Genomic DNA, 24,796 nt, shown 5'->3' with positions numbered 1-24,796 from the left:
TTTTTGAGATACAATTCTGAAATTTGCCACACATCATCTACTCTGACTCCAAAATCTTGTCAATTTTTTTCATGAACATTGAAGATTTATATACCAAGAATTTGCAAGTGTATATTTACAGTACCATTTACAGTCAAACATTTTGATGCACTGTAGGCTCAATTTTTGATAAATCAAAAATCTGTTTGGATCGTTTGTGTAGGACAGTCTGAAGATGCTCTCTAGCAAGTTTGGTGACATTTAAGCAAAAATTGTGGGAGGAGATAGGATTAATAAGTTTTACAGTTTTTGAAAAAAACAGAGTGATGGATTTCATAATTTTCAGTAGGTTTAAGTGCACAAATGTTTCTTCAGTATTGGGGCTACGTTTTGGTGAAATTTGCAAAGCTGTAGCACATATGGTTGATTTGTTATGAATTTTCAAAGTTTTGAAATTTAGAGGCTTGCTGTAGCGCTACCATCAGGACTATTGGCTTGTGTTTGCATCTTAGGTAATCTGGCATGGGACTGGACCTTTGTGCAAAATTTGGTGATTTTTCGCGCATGGGAAGTAGGACTTCCTCGGAAGAAAGAAAGAAAGAAAGAAGAAGAAGAACACGCAGAAATACAAGAGGGTCTTGGCAGCTTAGGCTGCCCGGCCCCTAATGATACAGTGCCAGGCTTAATTGAAAGTCGATTGCTTCTTTGCCCTATAAACTCCTGTTGCTGATAATAAGGCAGGTATCTACCTATATAAGAAAAAACAACAACAAAAAAGAAGCGTTTTATTGTAAATAAAATAGAAACAAAATAATAGAAAGCTGTGGATAGAGGCGTCTGCCAAATGTGGATTGTAATTGTAATTGCCTCAGTCTCTCGTCTCCAGAGTTGCAACGCTCTCCGGTGCCTGATGGTGTCAGAATCAAACTCACCCACCTTCTTCTGTAGCCCCGCCTCTCCGGTTAACTCCCCCAATGACGTCAGCCGAGTCCTCCCAATGCGGGGGCTTTGTGGATGGGCAGCGACTGCACTGTGGAGTAAAACGTGCATTTATCCCGAGTGGAGTGTCACTGACAAACAAACCCAGGCGTGACACACTACAGTGATAGGAAGTGTGCCGTTTAAAAAAAAGAAAAAGAAACGCTGCATCCAACCCGCTCCAGAAGCACGACTGTCGTGTCTGCTAGATAGAAAATAGGGATCTCACCAAGGGGAAGGTGCATGTTTGGGTCAGTGTTTGCAGAAATCCACGGTGGTGGAGGTTTTTCGGGGATTTGAGTGGAGTACCGCTGATGGAGCCTGCACACTGAGGCGCTGCCCTGGCTGTCACTTCTGCCCGTGTGTGCATTGCTTCACTCGTTTTCTGGGATGGAATAAACTCGCCAGGCGCAAGGAATATTAACTAGTCCACTTTCTTCTCTTTACATGGTGCGTGAAGGGTAAGCAAAGACAGTGGAGTTGTCGCCAGCAGCGTGTTGAGGGAGATATTTGTGCAATGTGTGCAGCATCTTAGAGAAACGGGATGGGATTCATGCCTTGTTTTGTTCACCCAGTCCTCTCCTTCCTGTTTGGGAATGTTTATCAGCTGGTAAACTAGTGCGCTTTGCATTATTTATGCTGCGACGTGTGCATGTCGCAAAGCAGAATGGTTTTGTTTGCAGCTCCTTAACAAACAAACAGACTCATCGCCTGTGTCCGTGTTTCCAGAGAGATGGACGGGATTGGGAACACCATGCAGAAGAAGGCTGCAGAGCTGGAGCGCATGGCCGAGGTGCTCGTCACCGGGGAGCAGCTGAGGTACGTCGCTCCGTCCGTCCCCTCACGCCCGGAGTGTGCAAGTCCATACGCCTGATTTATATCACTGGGTCAATCTGTGTGTATTTGGTTGCGCTGCAAACAGATGATCAGATTTGCATCATTGTAACTCCCCATCTGGGTGTGAAATAGCCCAATCCTATAGTATGAATTAATGTATATTCATATGACGGGAGTTAATTCTCTGTCTTGCCCTTGTTTGGTTTTGGTGACCCAGTTAAGGATGAACAACAAATTTGGACATGGCATCCGAAATAAAAGAAGTGGGTGTGAATAAAAGCCATACCTGACTCAAAATTGAAGGTCAATGATAATTTTGAATAGCAAAACAGAACAAAACATGCATGCATTGGATCAAGCCCACCCTCATCAGCACTACAGCCAGTTTAAGTCCCACTGCAGCACACACTGTCAAACAAAGGCATCCATACATGCACAAGCCCTCCCCATTCAAACTGCTGCTGCTCACATACATTGCACACTTACAGTAGGTGTAGTGCCACCACAGCCTGCAGTCCGTCCACAGCAGCAGCAGTGTACTGTACTCTGCCCCTCAATACATTGAGTGTATGCCTAATTGAGTGCATCAAATGTTGTAGCTTGCCTTTTATGCTGACGTGCTTTACTATCTTGTGATTGTTAACATATTTATTGTGCAGAAATTCAACTCAGTCCCATTCCTTGGCTGTCTACCCAAGCTGCATAGGGCCTGATGAATCCCTTAACCCTAGCAGTAGCAGTGTCATGCTCTGCCCATTAAGCCTGATGGGAAATTTAACCCCTATTCCTGGCAGTGCATGGGTGACACACTGCAGCCATTGAGCCTCCCATTAAGGAATGGACCCCCTAACCCTAGTGGCTTTGGCTCATGCTGCCAAGAGTGAATATCTAGAAGCTCTGTGTCTCAAGCACAGAGCCAGCTTCTCATTAAACTGTTAAGAAAATGAGTAACTGAAAAGTTGGGTGTGACATGTTGACTAACAACATTTGCTATTTCTGAAGAAGTGCATGCTGTAACATTGTCCCTGGCTCAAGAGTCATAAAATGTAACACTGAAGTCAGCACTTCAGGAGATACATATTGTGTTTGTATGTGCGTGAAGTGTCCTCTAACTTAGTACCTTCAACCTATTAGATAGTTTGTGTGTCTGTTTGGGTATACTATACTGTTGGTGTGATTGTGTGTGTGTTAGTGTCCCTGGCACCGCTGTATACTGAGGCTGCCATTTGGCAATGTGTTGGTGTCACTGGACAAGGGGTTGCTTGGAGTGTGTGTGTGTGTGTGTGTGTGTGTGTGTGTGTGTGTGTGTGTGTGTGAGGGGGCAGTGAAGGTTAGGACACACAAGGCTGGACGCCTGCAATCAGTCTCTCTCTTTCTGTCCTCTCTGTATCTCATAGAAGAAGATAAAGATCCTGCACACTGTAGCTCCCATTCAGAAAAATGTATTAAGACAAGTGCAAAAACGTGACGTTTCGAGCCAAAATGCTCTTCCTCAGACTCTAATGATACACAAAACCAACAGACATATATAAGGTGTTCCCAGTCACATGACAATTACACATTAATTACACAGACACATTAAGATCAGCTGTGTTCAAGTGAACAGAGAGGAACAGGGTTCACTTGAACACAGCTGATCTTAATGTGTCTAATTGTCATGTGACTGGGAACACCTTATATATGTCTGTTGGTTTTGTGTATCATTAGAGTCTGAGGAACAGCATTTTGGCACGAAACGTCACGTTTTTGCACTTGTCTTAATACATTTTTCTGAATGGGAGCTACAGTGTGCAGGATCTTTATCTTCTTCTGTGGACTATTATGTTGATTCCAGCACCTGGCCAAAGTGGTTTTTGGATGTGCGCACCTTATCTTTTCTCTCTGTATCTCACCCACAGAAAAATGGCACCTTGAGGCTTGAGGGTGTTTGACATGCACACAGGCACTGGACAGTTTAATGACTGATGTCTTCTCTCAGTGTTGTCTCAGTGTTAAAGCAAAGAGTGTACCCAATCCCCACCTTTGTTTGACTGTTTTATCATGAGTCAAGCCCATGTAGAATGTGCGACACAGTTCTTGTTGCTGATAATGATAGTACATCGGCTGGTAGAAATGTGTTAGCACACATTGAACGCCTTTGTGTCGACAGCTCATATCTGACAGACAGACAGCTATCGCGGCAGACAGACACATGCAGTTGTGGCAGGCCATAGTCTAGTGAATAGACAGTTTGTTGCACTGATACACAATGAACGTTTCTTCAACACCAGGGAAAAGATCACTCGGTGCCAGACGACTGCACTGTGGTACAGAAAGTTTTGAGTGTTTTCAGCCCGGGAGCCAACATGACTAAACTCGCAGTCGTCCTTGAAGCTTTGGCAAATTAAAACAGTTGTACTCCTATCCTTTGGTGACCCAGCACAATCCATTCTAGGTCCTGACCAGTAGTTCAAGTCAGTACTTTTTAAAGTGGACTCTGGGGACTCCCAAGGGCTCCTTAAAGAGCGTCCATGGGGTCCTTAGTAAAATGAGGAATAGCTCATTTCCATATAATACAAACATATGCTTTAATCTCACGATTTTCTCAGTATTTGTCAGTGTTTGAGTGTGACATTAAGGGCTGTGCGATGTGGACAAAATCACATATAACATATAATATGTTTAACCAAATACCTCAATCGATACTTTGACAATATTCTATGGATGACTATTGGTGCTTTCAAAAAATATTTATACAAAAAGACTTTTGATAAACAATCATTAGTAATGCAACTATAACAGGCTAGCTAGAACAGTCTAAGACATTCAGAAAATTGCATCCCTTTGCTGTAATACAGCCAAAGTCTAAAAGACAGTTTTCCCATTTAACGATATTACAATATCCAAATTCCAAGACAATCCCTTGTTTCACATCACAGCATCAGTATAATATTGCCTATATATTGCCTGGCCCTAGTGACACCAAAGCAATTTAATACTTAAAACAAACCAAAATATGTTTTCAAATCAGGGTTCACATGCCAGCATCACTCCAAATGGGGGTCTGTGGCTTAATGACAGTCAGTTTGAGGTCCAGAGCATGTAAAAAGACTGAAACCCAGGTTTTATAAATATGGTTGCAAAAAATAACTGACAGAAGAAGAAAAGCAAGCAGCCCCAGAAAAGGAAAGGACTTTGAAAAGGAAGCAATAGAATGATTTGTGATTTTGCGCCTGGCTCTGCTTGAAATGATTCAAGATTTATTGAACAGAGCAACAGTTACGAAAACAGTTATACTGAATTAAGTGGAATACCCTGGGGTGAAATGATAACACTACACCTTGTCGTAGAGGAAGTCTAACTCGTTCGGCTGCGGCTGTTGGCCCATCTCGAGGTTTTGGCAGAGCAGTGTGAGTGAGTCTGGCAGGGCAGGTTTGGACCAGGCTGTCAGCGCTAATCCGGAGTGATGCTAGCCAGCTGCACACAGACTCGGCATGGAGTGGAACCATGGAGCTGCAGGGAGCTCGGTGTAGGCTGGGGTGGGCTGTTTCACAATACTCAAGTTCAAAAAGAGGTCACCTTGGTGAAATGAAAAACCAGCATCTAGGCCAGTCTGTAGAAGCATGTGTTTTCTTATCATCATGCAACATTTTGCAGATTGCCACAGGCTGATTGCTCAGCTCATTTTGAAAGCAAAGTTTTTAACCTGTATGACTGTTCAAATTAAATTTTCTGTAAGTATTGACTGCCAGATGGACTCATTCATAATATGGAACTATGAGAGATTGCTCTCAGTTAAAAGAAAACACATATCTAGGCTGCCATCTGTTGAAGCATGAAATATTTGGTATGGTTATCATTCTCATTCATGTCAGGTTGGCAGTTTTATTGTCTCTTTCTACCTCACCTATATCCCACTTTAAAAAACTAGCGCTTGACCTAATTTGGCTGCAACAGTGTTGACAGAATTGTGAGGCTCTCTTCCTCTGTGCCTTGTTCCCTGTCCCCCTCCCCTCCAGGCTGCGTCTCCATGAGGGGAAGGTGATCAAAGATCGGCGGCACCACCTGAGAACTTACCCAAACTGCTTTGTGGCCAAGGAGCTCATTGATTGGCTGCTCGAGCACAAGGAGGCCTTGGACCGAGACACGGCCATCAAGATCATGCAGAAACTTCTGGACCAGAGCATCATTCACCACGGTAAGGATGGTAAATGATGCATGTACTATATGTGTTGATGTGGGTTTCTCTTTTTCTATAACTGCACCAGTCTCTCTCTCTCTGTCCTTCTCTCTCTCTCCTCTCTGTCTCTTTTTCTTCCTCTTGACATTTTCTGGGAACGCTCAGTGTCTCTTAATGGATGATCGCAGCCAGTTTGGCCCCAGCATCTCACTACCTGCTTCACATTTGACCAGACGCTGAAAAGAGACACAGGAAGAGCTGGCTGGCTCCAGTCTACATTAGACTCAGCGAACTGCAGATCTCTGCTTTGGATAAATGATTCAAGCCCCACATGATGTTTAGATTCTAGTTATCTGGTCAAAATGTCTTATATAAACATCTGAAACGCTTGCTGTTTGTAACCCAAAATAGCATCTGTTGCAAGCAGCGGCATCATGTGAAAGTAATGAGTTTAATTTTAGTGTAAACATGTAGTTTGTGAGTGTTGGTAGAATTAGAAAGACAAAACACTAGTGAGGTATTTTTTATTGAAGCAAACATTCAGAAGAGTGCACAGTAATATATAATCACATGGACGATGATGATGAAAGAATATAAAGATACAATCTGAGATGTGTCCTGTGTGTGTGTGTGTGTGTGTGTGTGTGTGTGTATACATTGCTGTGGAAGAGGAGAGGGGCCCTAGTTGTCTGTTAGAAACAACCTTTTCCTGTTTTTTCTCTGTGTGTGTGTATAATTTGCGACAAATGTTCAAACCTCTCTTTCCGTGTGTGTGTGTGTGTGTGTGTGTGTGTGTGTGTAATTCCTGTGTATGATAAGCTTCTGGAGCGAAAACCTCTTATTTTCCTTTGCATGCGTGTGTTTTCAGTGTGTGACGAGCATCGGGACTTCAAAGACATGAAGTTGTTCTACCGCTTCCGCAAAGATGATGGGACGTTCCCACTGGACAATGAAGCCAAGGTCTTCATGAGGGGGCAGAGGATCTATGAGAAGTATGAACACAAACGCACACCTGAACCAAAACTGCACTCGTACACATGACCATGTTTTTGAAATGACGCAAAGCAAACTCGCTTTGTTCATTGTGTGAACATGGGCAAAGTAAATAGTGAACACACAAAGTTAAAATGGCGGCCACCTGTGTTGTACCACTGGGAGTTGATTAAAGTGTGCGTCATGACTTGAACGATTACTGGTTTAAGTATTAGCCATGATAAAATGTTCAGTGTTTAATCTGTTTCAAAGTTTAAGTATGATAATAACCATTTTCTCAATGCATTTTTTTTGTAGAATATACTGCCTTGCATCAACCAAAGTCAATATCAACCAGTCAAGTCTCCTTAATGTTACCATTCTGTTGTTTTCCTATGCACAGTGCACATTTGATTGATTTACATGTAGTTGTGTTCTTGTGAACTTGGTCCATGATGCGCTTGACAAGACTGCTCATTGCTCACTGCCATAATACCAAATACTGTGGTAGATTTGGTCACAATAGTTGCAATTTGAATTTTTCTCTTATTGTCCCATCTCTGGTGTGTATATTCTTTTATTTTAGTTGGTATATCCTGCTGATCAAACATTATTTGATTTATTGATTTTGATTTATTGATTTATTTCGGTCAATTGAAGCAACAAAAAAGAAGGAAAATATCAGCAACAATGCATAAGTAATCAAAACAAAGCTTGACCGAAAAGGTGTAGGCTGAAGCAGAGCTTATAACGCCTACCCTTATCACAAGTAAACAATTTACACACAATATGAGCTAATTCAACATAACTACTACCTATGTGGTCAACCAGTGATGCAGCTTTCATACAACAGATACAAACCTAACTAAGCTACTAATTAGTAAAATTTATGTCAACCAGAACATCACACGCCAAAAGACCAAAACAAAACAAAACAAAACAAAACAACATTAGTCCCCCTATGTAGTTGGGTTAGCTGCAGGCTGCACTTGTTGCCTGTTTTCCTGTGTCCGACCTTCCCCATAATCCTCCACTGCATGCTGTCTTGTCCTTTTTTTAAGGGTTGTTTTATGCTTGCAAATTGGATGTTATCTAAATTGATAACATGACATGGAGCTTAGTCCACAGGGAAGGCAGTATAAGCAGGTTTTTATTTTATTTTTTAATTTAATATAGGCAAATAATACAGATAAGGACAATATGCCAACATGACAATGAAACCTAATAAAACAGTAGTTTGTAAAAAAGTAAATAAAAATAAAGACAAAATTAATAGGATCCTCTCAGTAGTTGAAATAATTGACAGTAACAGTACATTTAGAAATTGAAATATACATATGACTAGAAGAGCGTATTTAGAGTTTTTATAGTCCCTCACTTCACTAGAGCAAATTTTTTCCTGTTTCATATTGTGTTGTGCTACTTTGTAAGGGCTTTTTTTTCCCCAAAAGAAATTGGCGTGTCAACATATTTTTGAAGAAATTAGTTCTTGATTGAGCTTTTAATGTAGATATTTTACCTAACAAAATAATTGTATTTATTTTCTGGGCATAGTTTTCATCCAGAAAACCCTTTTTTAACAAAGTTTGAATGATTTGCTAATATTCCTTTAAAAAGCCATTCAAAGTGAGAGAGAGATATTAAATGAAAAATTAGCTGGCAGAGAATAAGTACACAGAGGATTGACTTATTCTCCAGAAACTGTTGTGGTACATTTTATCATTCCGAGATCCTTTTAGGGCTAAGTTCATTGCTGCAATATTTCTTGGATTTAATCCACCTCGTTCATGTGAATTATGTATGTATTGCCTTTTAATCTTGTCAGGCTTGTTATTCCAAAAGAACTTCATTTTTTGGTTCAAAACATTTAAAGAAGGATACCCCTGGGGAGGAAAGTGCCAGTAAGAGATAAATGAAGTGAGGAATTATGAGAGTATTAATCAGTGTAATCTTTCCTTGTAACAACAGAATTTTCCACTCTTCAGAGTTGTAAAACTTGTTATCAGTTTTCTCAATTTTTTGTTAATTTATCTCAGTTAGATCTTTTGGATTATCTGGAATATGAATTTCCCAAACATCTACCGAGCTGTTGCTCCACCTAATTGGAGCTGGGCGCTGCAGGTCAAAGTCTGTACCTCTCACTGGTCCTGCTGTCATAATACTGTCAAGACTGTTTTGTTTGCCTGTGCTAAAAGACCCGAGAGACATGGGAAGCATCTTGTCAAAAGGTGACTCACAGTATTTGTCCAGTGATAGGCTGTATTTAGAGGATGGAGGAGGACTCCACTAATGGTTCTGTTTTTGTTTGTTGCCAGGTTTGTACCCATGATGCTGTGTTTCCAGCAGAAATGAACCTAATTGTTTCTATAGAAACACCAAAGTCTTGCTCGATGCTCCTCTCCTCTCTCTAGAGGTGTGACTGCAGCCTCTCTACAATTTTGAATCACAAGCACAAATATAGACGCTTATGCACTCTCACTCGCTCTCTGCATCTATCGCCAAATGAAAAGCAGACCCACAAACATTTGATTTCTCTTTTCTTCAACACACACATACACACACACACACACACACACAGTTATTGCATAAGAGGAAGAAATAGTCCAAGGGGAGACATCTGTCGTCTCAGCTCCCAGAGCTATGTGTTTATGTAATCACTGTGGTGCAGCCAAGGACGTACACACACACACACACACACACACACACACACACACGCACACACAAACACAAATATTAGCACCCCTCAAGCTTGCTCTGGTGGTTGCTTACTTGCAAACTAGAGTTGCTTCATAATGACACTTCTGGCATAAGCAGCACTGTCCTGTGACACAGAAAGAGTCACCACCGTCCGGCCCATGCCTGAGGTGTATAAAGGGCAAATACCTCTGTCCGAGGACTATTGCAATAGGAGTAGACCAGCGTGCAGGCTCTTGTAATCACTTTGAACAAAAATCACAAAACTGGTACCGCAGCCAACACCAGAACAAATGAGGATGGGATGAGTACTTTTTCTATGGCGTGCAGGAAGATGTGGTGCTGTGTGCAGGATACCCACACATGGCCAGCGGTCCCACAAGTTGAATCTGTGGTGGAATGACTGATATGCAAATTCCCATGCAGATCATCATTCCTGGAAGGGCAATCAGCTGGTATAGACTTGATGCCTGCTGCAGAAGCATCAAATTATATTGACATAGAAATTATCTTTAATCCAGTACATGAGACTCATGCAGCTGATGTCTTACCACAAGCAAATGTCACTTGGCTGCACGTTCCGGTGGTATGACACCCTCATATTATGGGTTTCATTCATTTTTATCCCTCATTATCCAAGATTGGCGAACAGACTGTGGATTGGGCTCCGTCCATCTGACTGTCCATCACGGGTGATTTCTGAGCCTCTGCTGGCCTGTTTGGGACAAAACTTGGGGGAATGATGGATTTTAACAATGTGGTCCACTGTTTTGAATACAAACTGGTTTACCGCAGCACTGCCTGCCAGTATAGCTGATAGAGCCAATAAAAGCTTCACACTTAATATTTTGGACACCGCTGGGCCACATTTGATGAACACTTGGGGTATTTGCATTAATATTAATATCAAGCCATAAAGAGCTCAAGCTTCAAGCAGCAATGTCTCAGACGATGCACATCACACATACAAAAAATAAAATAAATAAATATTAAAATGTAAATAAAATAATCACACATAGTGTGACTTGCTCCAATCATGGAGTTTGCCGTGGTCACTGATGCCTTTTTCACACATGTAATACTGACTTTGAGCAAATTTAGCTCTAAAGTGGCCAAACCACTCCTTCATGTTTGTCTTCTCAGTTTTCCTGAGTATCAGTCTGGGTGATGGCTCGCTTAGTAACATTTTACAATATTTTTTCCGCCCCTTGTTTGGCTGTTTCAATTCTTGAGTTAACATCACTAGTTAGCAGGAAAGCAGGAAATGTTCCAAAGATAGGCTGGTCAACAAGTTGTCGATGAATAAAAGCTAGTAAAAGTAGCTGCACTAATAACAGGATGATGAAGTGAAAGAGGAGACGGAGCAGCAAGGTTACCTGGAAGGTTAATCCCTTTTTTTTTCTGTGGTCATGTCCAGACTAGGCTGTGCCTTCTGCTGTGGGAAGGCCTTTCATGTTCGTATATACAGACACACAGCAGAAACACACACATTTATGTACACAGATTGAACACCACAGCTTTTTGATAGTCATGAGTGTCTCAAAAAAGTTTCTGCCCCATAAGAGAAAATGCACACTCAGCACTTACCTATTGATCATTGTTGCCACAGCTAATCAAGGCAACACACACACACACACACACACACACACAGAGTCCCACAAAACAAACCACAGGAAAAGCCTTTGTATTGTTTTGACAGCCGTTCCTTAGCGACAGGGGCTAGTCAGAGAGGACAATGTTTTACCTTTTAGGACGAGCTTGTGTCTTCCTGGTTGCAGCTCGGTGGTGGCAAATCCTTTTAAAGCATTGTTCACTACTTGGACTGTTAGCCCTGCACATGGGCAAGTGTGTGTATCAGAATTGCATAAATTGGATTTATGTCATACATTGAACCACTGAATTAAAGAAAAAAATGAATTAGTTGTCCAAATAAATAGAGATATTTTATTTGTAAGGCACACTTTGATCAAATGCAGTGGTTGGAATTTGAGTGTGATTTCTAATTTATTTTTCCCAATTCAAATTCAGGATCATTATATCAGTATGTCTCAGTATGTCAGTATGTCTTCTCGGAGACATACATTCTGGCACAAGGGACTTTTGTTCCCTGAGTGACGGCTCAAAGGCTCCACCTCCTCCAAGGCACACAGCAGTGGGATAACATTCTTCACTTACGCCCAGTGCAAGTGATGTGTGTGCTGTGCATTGCTCATCTCCTCAGCCACTGGCTTATTTTCCCCCGATGTGTTGAAGGAGCTGACAAATTCAAATTTATGCAGTTTACATTCCGTCTCTGCAGGTACTAATCTCTTTCCATAAGATGTGTGCGTGTGCATGTCTGCATTTATTTGCATGCATAAAGATTTTTTTTCCTGAGAGTGTGTGCTTGTGGAGAGACAGAGACAGAGACCTCCTATGCTGCTAACCAGTCCTGTGTGTTTTCAAGGCTAGAAAACACCTCAGTTTAAAACAACAAAAATAGAGTCCCTCTCCCTCATTGCCCAGGTGGCTCTTAGCCTCTGTAACCTCAATCGCACCAAAAGCCCTAAGCAGAAAAAGGAAATGGTTACACTGGTGTCCCTGTTAGTTCCCCCTCAGGCTTTGTGGGGAAAAGTATTGTCCTTGATTAACGCATTTAACCGTGTAAGCAATGTTGACTCTTATCCAAGCAATGAAGCACTTGGCTCCTCCAGTGTAGCCTTGATTATTTTTTTTTTCACTCCAAGTTGCCACTGCTGTGTGTTGTGTAAAGTGATCTATGTAGAGTGTGTTGTCTCTCTGTGGGACTGACAGTCAGCTGAGGTGAATTCCTGCCTCTCCTCACATCACCTCTGCTGTCATGGTACAGATGACGTGGTGACGTGTTTCCTCACTGACTGGCAATGATGTAGGCCAAATCATTTATTAGCCTAATTATGAACAGAGTAATGTGTCAGCTATATTTTTGTGATGTAACTTTCATGTAACCATCACTAAGTTAGTTTATTCTCACTTTTCAAGATTTCAGTGAATGGGCCTTCATGGTAGTTTTGCTACAGAATTAGCCACAGTCACATTAAAGCTGATAATGGCTGACTAATAACATTAGTCTCTCTTCCTGATTGCAAGTAGATCCTAAAGTTTCCATGTGTGTCAGCCGAAGACTCGTGGGATGTCTTGAGCAATTACCAGTAGGAAGTCTAACATGCAGGATAATTAATGCAGGGAGGTCTGTAATGAAAGTAACCCAACATCCCAGGTTTTTAAGGTCAAGGTCCTCTTAAAGCAGTGCTCATCTGTTCATACAAACCTCTCTTAGGCTAATTCCTGATGAGAGAGCGATTTAAAGGGTTAATTTTGTCTCATAAATGTGGCCACTTTAAAGCACTCTGAGACTGTGGCTGTGATTAAGGGTCATACCCATAAACTTGATTGAGGATGTGATGTTTTCTTGAACTTGGAGACTTGCCGGTTACAGTACCATTTGCACTGTGTGCAGCTTATGTAATACAAACACACTGTACATATTTAGCTCTTGGAGTGGACACAACACAACTAAAAAAAAAAAAGGTTTCACAGGATTTGTAAATGTGTTTGCACAGGTAAAAATTGGGTTAGAGCTATAATCTTTGTCTGTATTGTATACATGTAGCAAGGCATCTGAGAGAGGTGGCATACTGAATTTTCCTTGAAGTTGTATCAGAATTGTTTTTATTAACCTTATCTTTGTCGAAGGTCTTCAGCCTACCCTTATTTCTCCCAGACTAAACCCACAGGCAGCTAATTCTCAGCCAAGAAAAACCCTTTCACTATAAACTAATTGCATCACGTCAGACTATGTTCTCTTTATTTTACTCAATAAAATCTAACTTAACAGTCAACACACACCCAAACTGGGCTACCTAATAATATTCAGTATAATACTGAACTATTGGCTACTTTGTGTAAAACACAGTGAAAGCTTTATTCAGTGTTTTTTTTTTTTTTTTTTTTTTTTTGCATATTGAGGCACTCAGTAAATTGATTTAGAGAGAAGGCAAATTGTCGACATAATGATCGACATCCTGCGCCAGCTATACAGCTATAAGAAATCACTTCATCTATATAGCAAAAAATCAAATCTACAATCTAACAAAAACCTCCATATCATTTCCTCCATATCAAACTGGATTCATTCTGATAATTATAGGCAGTTCGAGGTTCATTATCTTGGGTTTTTCCAGCCTGTTACACACTTGGCTCATATGTTTTTTTTTTCTGATCACTTGGATTAAAAAGTGGAATATTAAACCTTTAAAAATGTGAAAATGTGCAAATTAGAATTCCCTTCCTCCCAGATAACCTTGCCTGGTTTGTTGTTTTATTCCCATGTGCCCCTAACATGGCCTGAAATAGCCATATTTTTGTGATTAAAGCTTACTGTATGGCCTTAGGGAGTCATCAGTGCCTTGTGTCCATGTAAACCCCATCCAGCTGAGGTTCTCAGAAAGCCTGGTTATCCTGCAGCCCCAGTGAAGCTGCTCAGGCGGAGTGCAGTATGCTGACTGAGCGACTACAGCTGATTGCTTATCTAGGCCATGGAAGCTTGCCTTAACCCACATACAGTTATCATCAACCATTTATACATAGTCTTACATCATATATGTGTACTATTAGATAAGATGTTATTATCCAAAGCACCTCATGGCACTGCTTTACGTGGAGTGCAGCACTTTGAGGTAAGATAGCAGGACTTGTTGACTAACCGTGTGGCTTAAATGGAACAAAATCAAAAAATAAAAAAAGGACATTTGTAGGTTGTTACTTTGCTCTCCATCTAAATTTGACATGTAAACACAAGTCATATTTGCTGTAGAGTGTTGACTTTACATGGCTGAATGGCTTTTTTAATACTGGGTGTGCAGACCTGATACAGGGTTACTTGGACAAATCAGGGCTATTGAAATGCTTTTCTATGCCGAGGTCATTGTTATCCATCTAGATACAATACAAGATGTGGAAAGCCATATTTACTCAAATGCACAAGACCAGCTTGCCTTGTTCTCAGCCTGTCATCCATCAACACCGAGAAACCACAACCTGGTGGACTATAATCACCGCCAAATACCATGAACCAAGCCAGGTCCAGGGTTAATGTCTGCCCTCTCAAAGATTAATGTTTCACTGAGTTCACTTGGAGATAGTGCTGAACCAGCTAGGCAGACACTATTGACTTTTCATGTCCACAAGAATTGGGCTACATTTTGTCTCTCCGTTTGCATGCAACCTGTAGGGCAGCGTTAAAGTGTCTGGCTTTAGATACATTCAGTCAGGGAATAGAAAGTGGCTGAGATCTGTTTTTTTTTTTTTTTTTTTTGTGTGTGTGTGTGGGGGGGGGGGGGAATCACTGATCACATGGAGGATCACAGCAAAAACAACAGGGAGACAGGAGGTTACAAATGTAATTTATATATGGGAAGAGGCTTTAATCCTACTGACAGTGTGCCGCTGTCCCATTGTTACCACAACAAACAACTCAAGAAATGAATGTCTGCACCGCTATTTCATTAACTGTGTTGATAGACGATCGTGCAAATGACATTTTTTTGTTGTTGAGCAGCATGCTTGTGGTAAATGTGGGGTCATGGTACAGCTCTGTGCACACCAATGTCAGCTGCAGCTCAAATACAAAGATGAATGTGAGCAGTAAAGAGATCGGGGGCAAGTTGTATAAACAGCGCATACACACAAAAACCATGCATAAACCATTTCCCGCGTGTAAATTGGTATTTATAAGAACAGGATATGTGGTGATAATGTGCACATCTCACGCATTTTTTTAGGCCATGTGTACGCGTTTATCTAGAGCGATCTGAGGGTGATGTGATGAGGTGGAGATTGAATATCGGGTTCAGTGAAACATTGTTTAGGTTGACCAAACAATGCACTGATGATTACACAGATTTATTAAAACGCCTGTCACCGGCCCATTTATTAAGGTAATATTGATTAATTAGTCTGTGTGATTAATCATTCTTTTAAAGTACATTAATTCAGAGTCAACATTTTAATTTAACGGTTAATTGTCTTGTTAATTGTTAATTGTCTATTGTTATTTTATCCTTAGTTGTAACACATCTTGTAATTGTCAGTTTAGATATGAGCGCTATAAACTAATCACTGACACATTTCTGAGATATCACCACCGACGATGGTTTACAGGGCCATGTGAGTCCCCCGTAGAACAGCTACGCAGGGCTGGGGAAGTGGGAAGAAATAGACAAACAGGTTGAATGAAGGACAGCTGCTGTGGCTGTTGGAGAACCTCGAGGTGTAACACAATCAGTGAAACGACACTTGTGATTTCCAGTTTGTTTCGTTGACAGGTGTAAAGACTGGCAGAGCAGGTGGCAAATTGATATGAAAACGGACGGTTAAGGGTGTGTCTTCATACATTTATGGTTAACTGTGGGAGTGAAGAAGAGGCTATTGCGCGTACATCCAGTTCCTTAATGACTGAGACACATGGTTTTATAAATTTAACAAAAAGAATGCTTATGCATATTTCTGGCTTTGTGTGTACATGCGGTTTTAGTCGTGAATCTGCAAAGTTTTATGCATCTGGTCCCAGATCTGAGAAAAAGTCAGAATTTGGTCTGCTTCAACTGTTGTGTGAGCGTAGCCAAAGTCTCAGGCTTGATAAACTATACCAACACTGTTGCCATGTAGATGGTAGTTATGCTTAAAGATGCAGAACCCAGGATGTGTTTCTGTGTAAATACGTCGTGTCTGCACTTGGACAGTTTTGTCAATAACTCCATTCATTAAGACTAAGCATTCCCACAAAACCTCAAGGGTCTATTATATCCATGAAAAATCCGACAGGCTTCTCTGCCCTGTGATTTCACTGTTGGGTGTTTTGAGTTGACAGTTTCAAAGAATGATTTATCGCCATTGGCCCTAATGATGAAAAGCAGTAAAATGTGGTTTTATAATTTGTGCCAGGCAGAGATTGGGAGAGCTTACTATGCTTAGTTAATTACAGTCACACCATTCATTGCCAGTACAGGTTTACACATGTCCATACATACGATGGGAAGCTCACATTTTCCCTTGGACATTGTGCTACCTGTTTTCACATTGTTTGGGCGAGCACATGACTCTGTTGAGGTGTGTGTGTACTTTTTTTTTTGTTAAAGAGAGCAACAGAGAGAAAGTGTCAGCAGTTCTGTGCATGTGTGTGCTTGTCTGTTTTTGTTTTGCTGTGTGTGTGTGTGTGTGTGTGTGTGTGTGTGTGTGTGTGTGTGTATGTGTGTATGTGTGTGTCGGTCATCTGGTAACATCCAGATGTCACACCCATTTCACATGATCTGTTTGGCAGACTAGGCAGGATTACACACCTATGATTAAAACAGTAAAGCACGTGGTGTGTTGTGATAGACTGGCTTCTTGTTTCTTGGTGACCAGAAATAACCTGACATTTTATCCACCTATGTGAAATAACGTACTTGGGTATAAAAGCTCAAACAAACAATCGGAGTCCCCAGAGTTATTTAAACCGGAGCGTTGAGAGCTTTGACAGAGAGCTGTTCATTATCAACAACAATCATTAAGCTCAGATAGCAGGGATAAGATGTGAACTAAATGGTGGATTCTCCATAAATTCACTTGAGTAATCCAGCCAATCTGCCAATCCAGAGATAGATAGAATCAATCTATTTTACTGAGACAGACTGCACATTTACAGGGTTTGATTTAAGTGAGGACCATTTAGAGTCACCTTATAAAAAGTGTGAAATAAGCACGTAATTTGATGGCTGAATCGACACTACTCTTCATTGAGAAATTACATGTTTATACTCTGTTTTTTTTTTTGTTAGGTGAGTCTAAACTGCCCTTATGTCTATGAATCCTTGGCAGTTTTGCATAGTGGAACTTAAAACCTACATCTTCACAGTTTATGCATGAAAACCACAGTAGGGGCAAGACTTTTGTTATGTAAAAATACATCTGTCTTATTAGACTGAAGCAGAGCTCCAACACAGATGACCATCTCCATCCCCACGTCTTCAGACATCATACATGGGTGTGTTTGACCAAATTAAATTTTAGTGTTGAATCACCAGCATGAAGCCTTCACACAGAGGAAGTGATGAATCAAAATAAAATCATAAGCAAAATACAATCTGTGTCTTAAAGAGCAGCACAAGAGCTGTGCTGACAGGAAATTGTACTTGTCAGTATTACTGTAGACCTCTTGCCTCCTGTCTCTGTGATATAATGTGCTCACAGGCCAAACTGGATGGTAAACATGAGCCTGCAGTGTGATGAGCAGATATCATGTGATCAGGATGTCAGGATAAAAAGGCCATTCGTTTCACATTACCATTTAAGGTTTCACTGCCATTTGAGGCCAGCGACATCTGAAATTGCCTTGTGCAGCTTGAAGCAGATGCCCCTTCGATAAAACTCTACAGATATTGAAGTGATACTTTTTTTTATAGCAGTCTCTTAATTGAAAACAAAGGGGAATATTCACTGCAAGCTAATTAACAAACTTTCAGCTCATCAGTTTCAGTGAGGGCTTTTACTTGTGTTAACTTTGCACACACACTTTTCTTCTCACAGTTTAGCAAGCCCTTCAGGAAGACAAATAACAAAATCCTCATGATATCCTTCTGGAGTTGAGCAATTGACATGAACTTCAGTGCTCTAAAGCAGATGGTATAGACAATAAGCTCTGACTTCAATAAGCTGTTGCTTCTATGATTGATAGACTTGTTCTCTGTCTTGGTGTTATTTCTTTTCATGCTGGTAAGCGTTAAAACTGTGTCTCACTTAATCTTGCAGAATGTTTAGTCTCAATGTATGAACTAATCAAATAATGATGCAGGATTTTTTTTCGGTATTTGTCAGAAGATTATTATATTCATTTATTTATTTATTTGTCTTCACAGGCTGATGAACACAGACAACAACCTATTACAGACCAGGGAGGAGGAAGGCGCGACATTTGAGCGGACATTGGTGGCCTCCGAGTTCATTGATTGGCTCCTGCAGGAAGGGGAGATGGCAACCAGGGAGGAGGCGGAGCAGCTGGGACGGAGACTTCTTGAACATGGCATCATCCAGCACGGTGAGGGGAGAGATTAGAAAGAAATGCATTTTACTGTAATAACACCGTTCCTCTGTGTACAACTACTGTGTTGAAAATATGCTGAAAACTTGTATATGCTGATTACATTATGATTTCAGCTGTCAACACTATCAAGCAACACCTGCATAATTTAAGTAGTTTTAGTATACATGCACAAAGTAACTGAACTTTGCGTCATTTAATAATTTTATAAATCAAAATTTTTGCCTTTTAAAATTCTACCAAACACACTATGGTCTGTATCTACCAAAGCCCCCTCAGCTAAGAGGGACAAAATCTGACTTGAGCCATGCTACTGACAGATTTATGATCTGTAAATGGGTTTTGGGGACCGTAAAAGCTAGCAGCAGTGTAAGTGATCCTGTCTGCTCTACATGATCCATCAAACACTTGGAAATAGCGAGAGAGACCCTGCCGGTATGTCCTCATTCCACATCTTGAGGTCTGCGACCTTTGTGTGTGCTGCAATCTTGGCCCTGGTGTTCAGTTCTTCCTCTCAGTCCAAGCCAGAGTTCAGTCATACTCACCCCCGGCCCCTCTTTAACTTGGAGACCTTGCCATTTATGTCGCGGTGTGACGTGTCAAGCAACAGCGTCCAGAAGCCTGAACGCTGTTGCTCCCTGTGTTTTTTGCCTCCACTGTGGCAGCGCTGCCTGTGGTTGTGTTTAGGGCTGTGGTTAAGATGAGGGTGAGGAAATGCTGCCTTATCGTCAACTCTCTGAGCAGCAATGTATCATGTGCAGTTACTGCAGTGGAAACCTCCAGGCAAGCTGGCTTGGACTGTTTATGTCCAGTTCAGTAGAAGCTGGAATTCTGACTGAATTATTTGGTTTACGGAGCTGAAAAATTTATTAAATAAGCCATAATCTGTTTCTTATTGGCTTTAACTAATAAATAATGTTGTTTGTACAACTGTTGTGTAAAGCATCACACTTCAGGTCGTGCTGTTATACTGAATATCAGCACAGCAGAGATTATCCCCAGTCATGCTGATATTCAGTATAAGAGCACTCCGTCACATGTGGTATTCCTTAAAAATAGACTGCTCATAACTCTGTCCAGTTTAGGCTACACATCCAAACACTCCCCTTTTCAGAAGATTTTTTTTGTCATTATCTCCTCTCTGTTCTGTCCTGGTATGTGTACTTGTGCAGGTTTCTGCTCAAACTCTAGTTCCTGTTGGGTCTAAGCCTGCAGCAGTTTTGTCCACCTGGCAGAGCACCAGCTGATAGCAGCGCCACCATGATAACATTCTTTGACATGTTCTTACTCTGAGTCCTGTTATCTCACCCTGGCATCATAGATCTGTCTAAATGGATGTAACATAATTTCTGGGGAACATTTAAATAAATCTCGCTTCCAGTATACAAAAAAAAAAAAAACACAATATATTTACCATAGTGTTAAATGAGCTAACATGCAGAATCTTGACAGTTGAGCTCGGAAAAGTCTTCAGTTTTTTAAATAGAAAATATGGAGCACCCAGTTTAGTCCACTCCCAAATACCTTCACTGCTCATTTTGGCCTCCAGACCATTCTGACCTGACCCATATAATATCTCAAGCTTGCTGGGATTGTATTTCCTTGGGTCTTGATTTCTGTATCTCCCGTTCTTGACCTGACCTGGCCATGTTCAGGCATGTGCAGAGTTGCTGAATGTTCCTAATAAACACAAAAACTGTTTGACCTGAGTGACACGGGCATCGAATTTTACTGGTTATAGTGGTGAGGAGCCACTGTAACCACTGTTTTCAATGCATCCGTCCATGCTTCTATGCAGGTTTATGATTGACTTTAAGGGCCCTATCTTGCGCCAGACTCCCTAAACCCGCTATTTGCGGATTTAGGATTTAGGAAGAGGCGTTCCCCCGTAAAAGTTGCTATCTTGTGCACCTCCCGCTATCCGCAAAACACCTCCGCTACCCGCTATATTATGTATAGGCGTGTTTTGGGCGTTACGCCAGTTAAACCAATCAGTGTGCCAGGTGCCATTGCCTTTAAGGGCAGGCTGTGCTATCCTAAATCCTAAATCCTAAACCCGCGATGGAGAGAGGGAGGTAGATTTCCTCAAGGCTTCTACTGAGGCTAAAGCAAGTTGGCTTTATATACATATTATATATTATATTATAGGCGAGTTAATTCGGGAGATGGAGCCACATGTGTCCAAGTGGACATGTCACAAGGTTGTACTGATTGAGTAAAATCCCCGGGTCACACACCACACACAAGAGGCAGAGGTGGAACTATGTGTAAACTAATTTATTTGCAAGGTAGATTGGGCAAATAAAATATTAAAATAATAATAAAAATATAGCACAGCTGCTGGCTTATGATAAAACAATAAAACGTGCTGGGGTAAGTGTCCAATTAAAACAGTCTTTCCTCTAAACAGTCTATATGAGTAATATACTCAGTCCATTCCGGCGGCGTCCCGGTATCAGTCCGACCGTGTGCGTGGCGAGGCTCCGTCGGGGCGCGCATTGAAGCCGCCTGGGCGCGCTCTCGTAACAGCCGGATAGCGGGTGGTCCTGACCACCCGCTATCCGCTATCCCTAAAGTGTGTGCGCAAGATAGCAACTTTAGGGATAGCGCATGAAACACACCCACAGACACACCTCCAGGCGCAAATGACGGAGTCGGCATAAGGATAGCGGGTAGCGGGTGGCGAAAGATACCGTTTAGGGATAGCGGAAGCTCCTAAATCCGCAATTTGCGGGTAGCGGGTAGTGGCAGCGGATAGCGGGTGGCACAAGATAGGGCCCTATGTGCCATGTTCCTTTGAGTTAAACACAGTAACTCTCTTTACATGGAAACAACAAATGTCTCCAAGCTGTAGCAACGAGATGTCAAGCTATTTAATTAATTCATTTATTTATTTTTTGGTTTCTACTAATTTTTTTACAGCCATCCTGCTGGCTTGAAGTGCACCAAGGCCATATTGATGCGTTTAATGTTGATTATTCCTTTGGATATTACAGTAGGTACCTGGTTATGCAGTCTGGTTAAAGGCAGCAGTCATCTTTTAGAAACTAACATGTAATATTACCACTCAGTTTTCTAGCACTCAGTGTGGACTGATTGGCTGTAAGTGGGATATCACTTCTCTTTGTGAAAAGCAGGTCACACTCCAGATCTGTCCCACACCATACTCCAGTTTAAACATGCTGTGAAAATGTTTGTGTCTGTCCATCCATCTGCTGATGTGCGTGTGTCTATGTGTGTGAGTGTGTGTGTATTGAGGTTCTGTGACCCCCCCATGAAAAAAGCATCATATGTTTCACCTCCCTCGTATACCCAAGAGAGTTCATGTAGGACAATGTCTCTTAAACACGAGTCTTGATTCTGAATCTGTTTGTTTTGGATCTCCTCATGCCAACATTAATCATGTTAACCTTCACATATTTTAAATGGGCGAGACAAAATTTCTTAAATTTGATTTGGGTGACAGCCTGTGGTTCACTCCCATGTCTGATTAGGTTAGGACGTGCTTACAGGATAGATGTCATGTGGTTATCCTTAGTGCTCAAAGCATTTTTCATTTGTATCGCATAGTATTTACATTTCACCACATGCAACACATAGGTACACATTTAATCCGCCCTTCGATGTTATTCGCTGATGGCCTTTAGGTGCATGGTTAAAAAATGTACTAGTACAAAACAAAATTAAGAAATTTTAGTTGTTGAGGTGTTGAAGATGTACAGTATTTACTTCATCACAGATGTGAACTGGTGTTAAGGACAAAGTCGGTTGGGATAATATAGTTTTATCGCACAAATACTGCTGTTGGACATTATTATTGACAATTTTCACCATCTAAATTGTTTTCAGAAGAGAGGACGTGATAGTCAGACAAAACACAGTGATTAAGGAGAGACGGTGAAAGATGGGAACATGGTTAATTATGAGTTATTTCTGTCCCCTCTCCCTTTTCTTCTCTTCTTATGCCTGATCTCCCATCACCATCACACAGTGGGCCCATCTGCTCTCTCTCTCTCTCTCTCTCTCTCTCTCTCTCTCTCTCTCTCTCTCTCTCTCTCTCTCTCTCTCTCTCTAATAGAGCTGAGCATCTCCAGGGTCTTGGAATGTGAAACAGTATCTCCAAAACACACATAGTTGTTAAATGTTTAATTTTTATAGTTTATATCTATTTATTTAAAGGGTTGCCGCTGCCACATTACACACAGCGTGATTAGCATTTGAAGGTAAGCATGATGTGCTGACATTTCAAACTGTAAATCTTGAACTGAATGCAGAAAAGCACATTATATTGTAAAAAAAAAAAAAAAAAAAGACTGGACCCAAGCTGAGCTGCAGGGGAGCTAAAGTTTCATTACAAAAGAGGCAGCTGATATGAGATCCACAGATCCAAAAAGAGAGAGAGACTCAGTCAGGACTCCAGCTGATGAGAGAGAGAGAGAGAGAGAGAGGGAGAGAGGGAGAGAGGGAGAGAGAGCTCCCACGCCTGCATTCCTCCTATGTGCCAGGCAGAGGTCATGTTCACACATTCACACGTATGGTGGAACAATAGCAGGCGAGTCTGGATGGGTCCACATTGTGCTCACGTAGATGTATTCAGAATGACTGACAGCTCTCTCTGTGGGCCAGCATGGCAGCTGTTATTCTATAATGTAAACATTTATCGTTTTTGTATATTATTTAGCCAGAGCTTAGGAATCCAACTCAAGAGGCAGCATAGGTGCAAAGGTTGCTGACAGAGTGTGTATAGGAGTTGCAGGTAATGTACATGAGCAAACTTAAATTTAGTAAAGGGTCAGAGTAAAGTGGAAATTCACAATATACCAGTACAAACTGCAGCAGTCTAACAGCAGGCGCTCAGCATCAGGAAGCCTTGACTTTTCTTTACTTGAGCCGTCGTCATTATCTGTCATAGTAAGCTGAAACTCAACCACAGGAGTCAGCCATTTCACTTTGATTTTTCAGTTTAATGGTGCAGAGTGGAGCGTAAAGCATGTTTTTACACCATGTCATGAGGCGTTGCTTCCTGCTTTGTCACATGAAAAAGATTTTGTGAAGCCGACAGCGGTCTAAAATGACTGTACAGTGGAGGTGGACATAATTTGGACTAGCTGTACATGTCAAGCAGTGGCCTAAAAACCGAGGAAAAACTGTCAGACAAAAGTCCAGGGACGTTAAAATATTCATTAATATCATGTCCTCACTGATTAGGTTTCATGCCATTTCCTACATCTGTCCCTCTCAGGCAAGTGTGTTGTGAGTATCCAGTCAAATGAAGGGACTGGTAGTTATGGTTTAAGGCAGAGGAATGCAGCATTACTCAGGCCTACATAACCACACACAGGCTTTCAGTTTCTTGATGGGTTAATGAGTTATTAAGTGGGTTGATTGGCCAGCTTGTGCATGCTGTGTGGTTTAGAATTATGGTAATAGTAATCCTTAGTCACACAACACTTTTGGGAACATAGCCACAAGCCAGTTTAGGAAGAAATAAAAAATAATGACAGACAAAATACAGCAAAAGCAATAAAACGCGGTAGAAATATAAAGCTAGAGAAGTACTCTGTAATGAGAGCAGACAACAACTAAAAATATTCATGCATAAAAGCAAGTCTTTGGAAAATTAGTTTTAAAAAGTGATTTTAAATCGTGCAGATTTACACGGCCTAGGGTCTTCACTGTTTAGAGGCTTAGCAGTTAATTTAACAAATGCTTTAATTTAATTTGAGAAGATACTCATTTCATGTGGCAGATTGTCTGTGGCAATGCAAATTCCACTGTTTCACTGTTGCTTCCTATGTTTGGTTTGTGCAAATGCTCAGAACAGGCCATTCAGTGTGTTCACCTGATGACCCAGACTGAGCACATGTAGTTTCACCATAGGAACCTGGTCAAACAAAATACTACTGTAACTGTTCAGGTCAGCTGCTCTTATCAGCCGTGTTCAGATAGCTGAGGTCAGGCCTGGTCAGTGCGCTCGGGTTCAGTCGGGACACACAGGTGCTCTCAGTGTGCAGTTCAGCTCAGTGCAGCTTGTGCTCAGTCAACGTCAGCGTGGCTCCAGCTCAGTTTAACTCGGGACC

General features: G+C 41.4%; 1 protein-coding gene across 2 annotated transcripts in view; it reads left to right on the top strand.

Annotated features, from left to right (window-relative positions):
• Positions 1-1,038: 1,038 nt before the first annotated feature.
• deptor (DEP domain containing MTOR-interacting protein) overlaps positions 1,039-24,796 on the top strand; it is a 36,389-nt gene continuing 12,631 nt past the window's right edge. Inside the window, exons 1-5 of one of the 2 annotated variants that reach the window (XM_030073407.1) lie at positions 1,039-1,407; positions 1,687-1,776; positions 5,793-5,971; positions 6,822-6,945; positions 18,535-18,713. In XM_030073407.1, the coding sequence (XP_029929267.1) occupies positions 1,691-1,776; positions 5,793-5,971; positions 6,822-6,945; positions 18,535-18,713 (568 nt within the window). In that variant the 5' untranslated portion in view covers positions 1,039-1,407; positions 1,687-1,690. Of the gene's footprint in view, positions 1,419-1,686; positions 1,777-5,792; positions 5,972-6,821; positions 6,946-18,534; positions 18,714-24,796 lie in introns of both variants that reach the window. The other variant, XM_030073406.1, reaches the window with a different exon arrangement.

The sequence above is a fragment of the Myripristis murdjan genome, chromosome 16 (genome assembly GCF_902150065.1).
Source record: "Myripristis murdjan chromosome 16, fMyrMur1.1, whole genome shotgun sequence".
In the NCBI taxonomy this organism is placed as follows: Eukaryota; Metazoa; Chordata; class Actinopteri; order Holocentriformes; family Holocentridae; genus Myripristis; species Myripristis murdjan.
The sequence above is the reverse complement of the archived record's forward strand: the minus strand, read 5'-3'. Positions and strand labels throughout refer to the sequence as shown.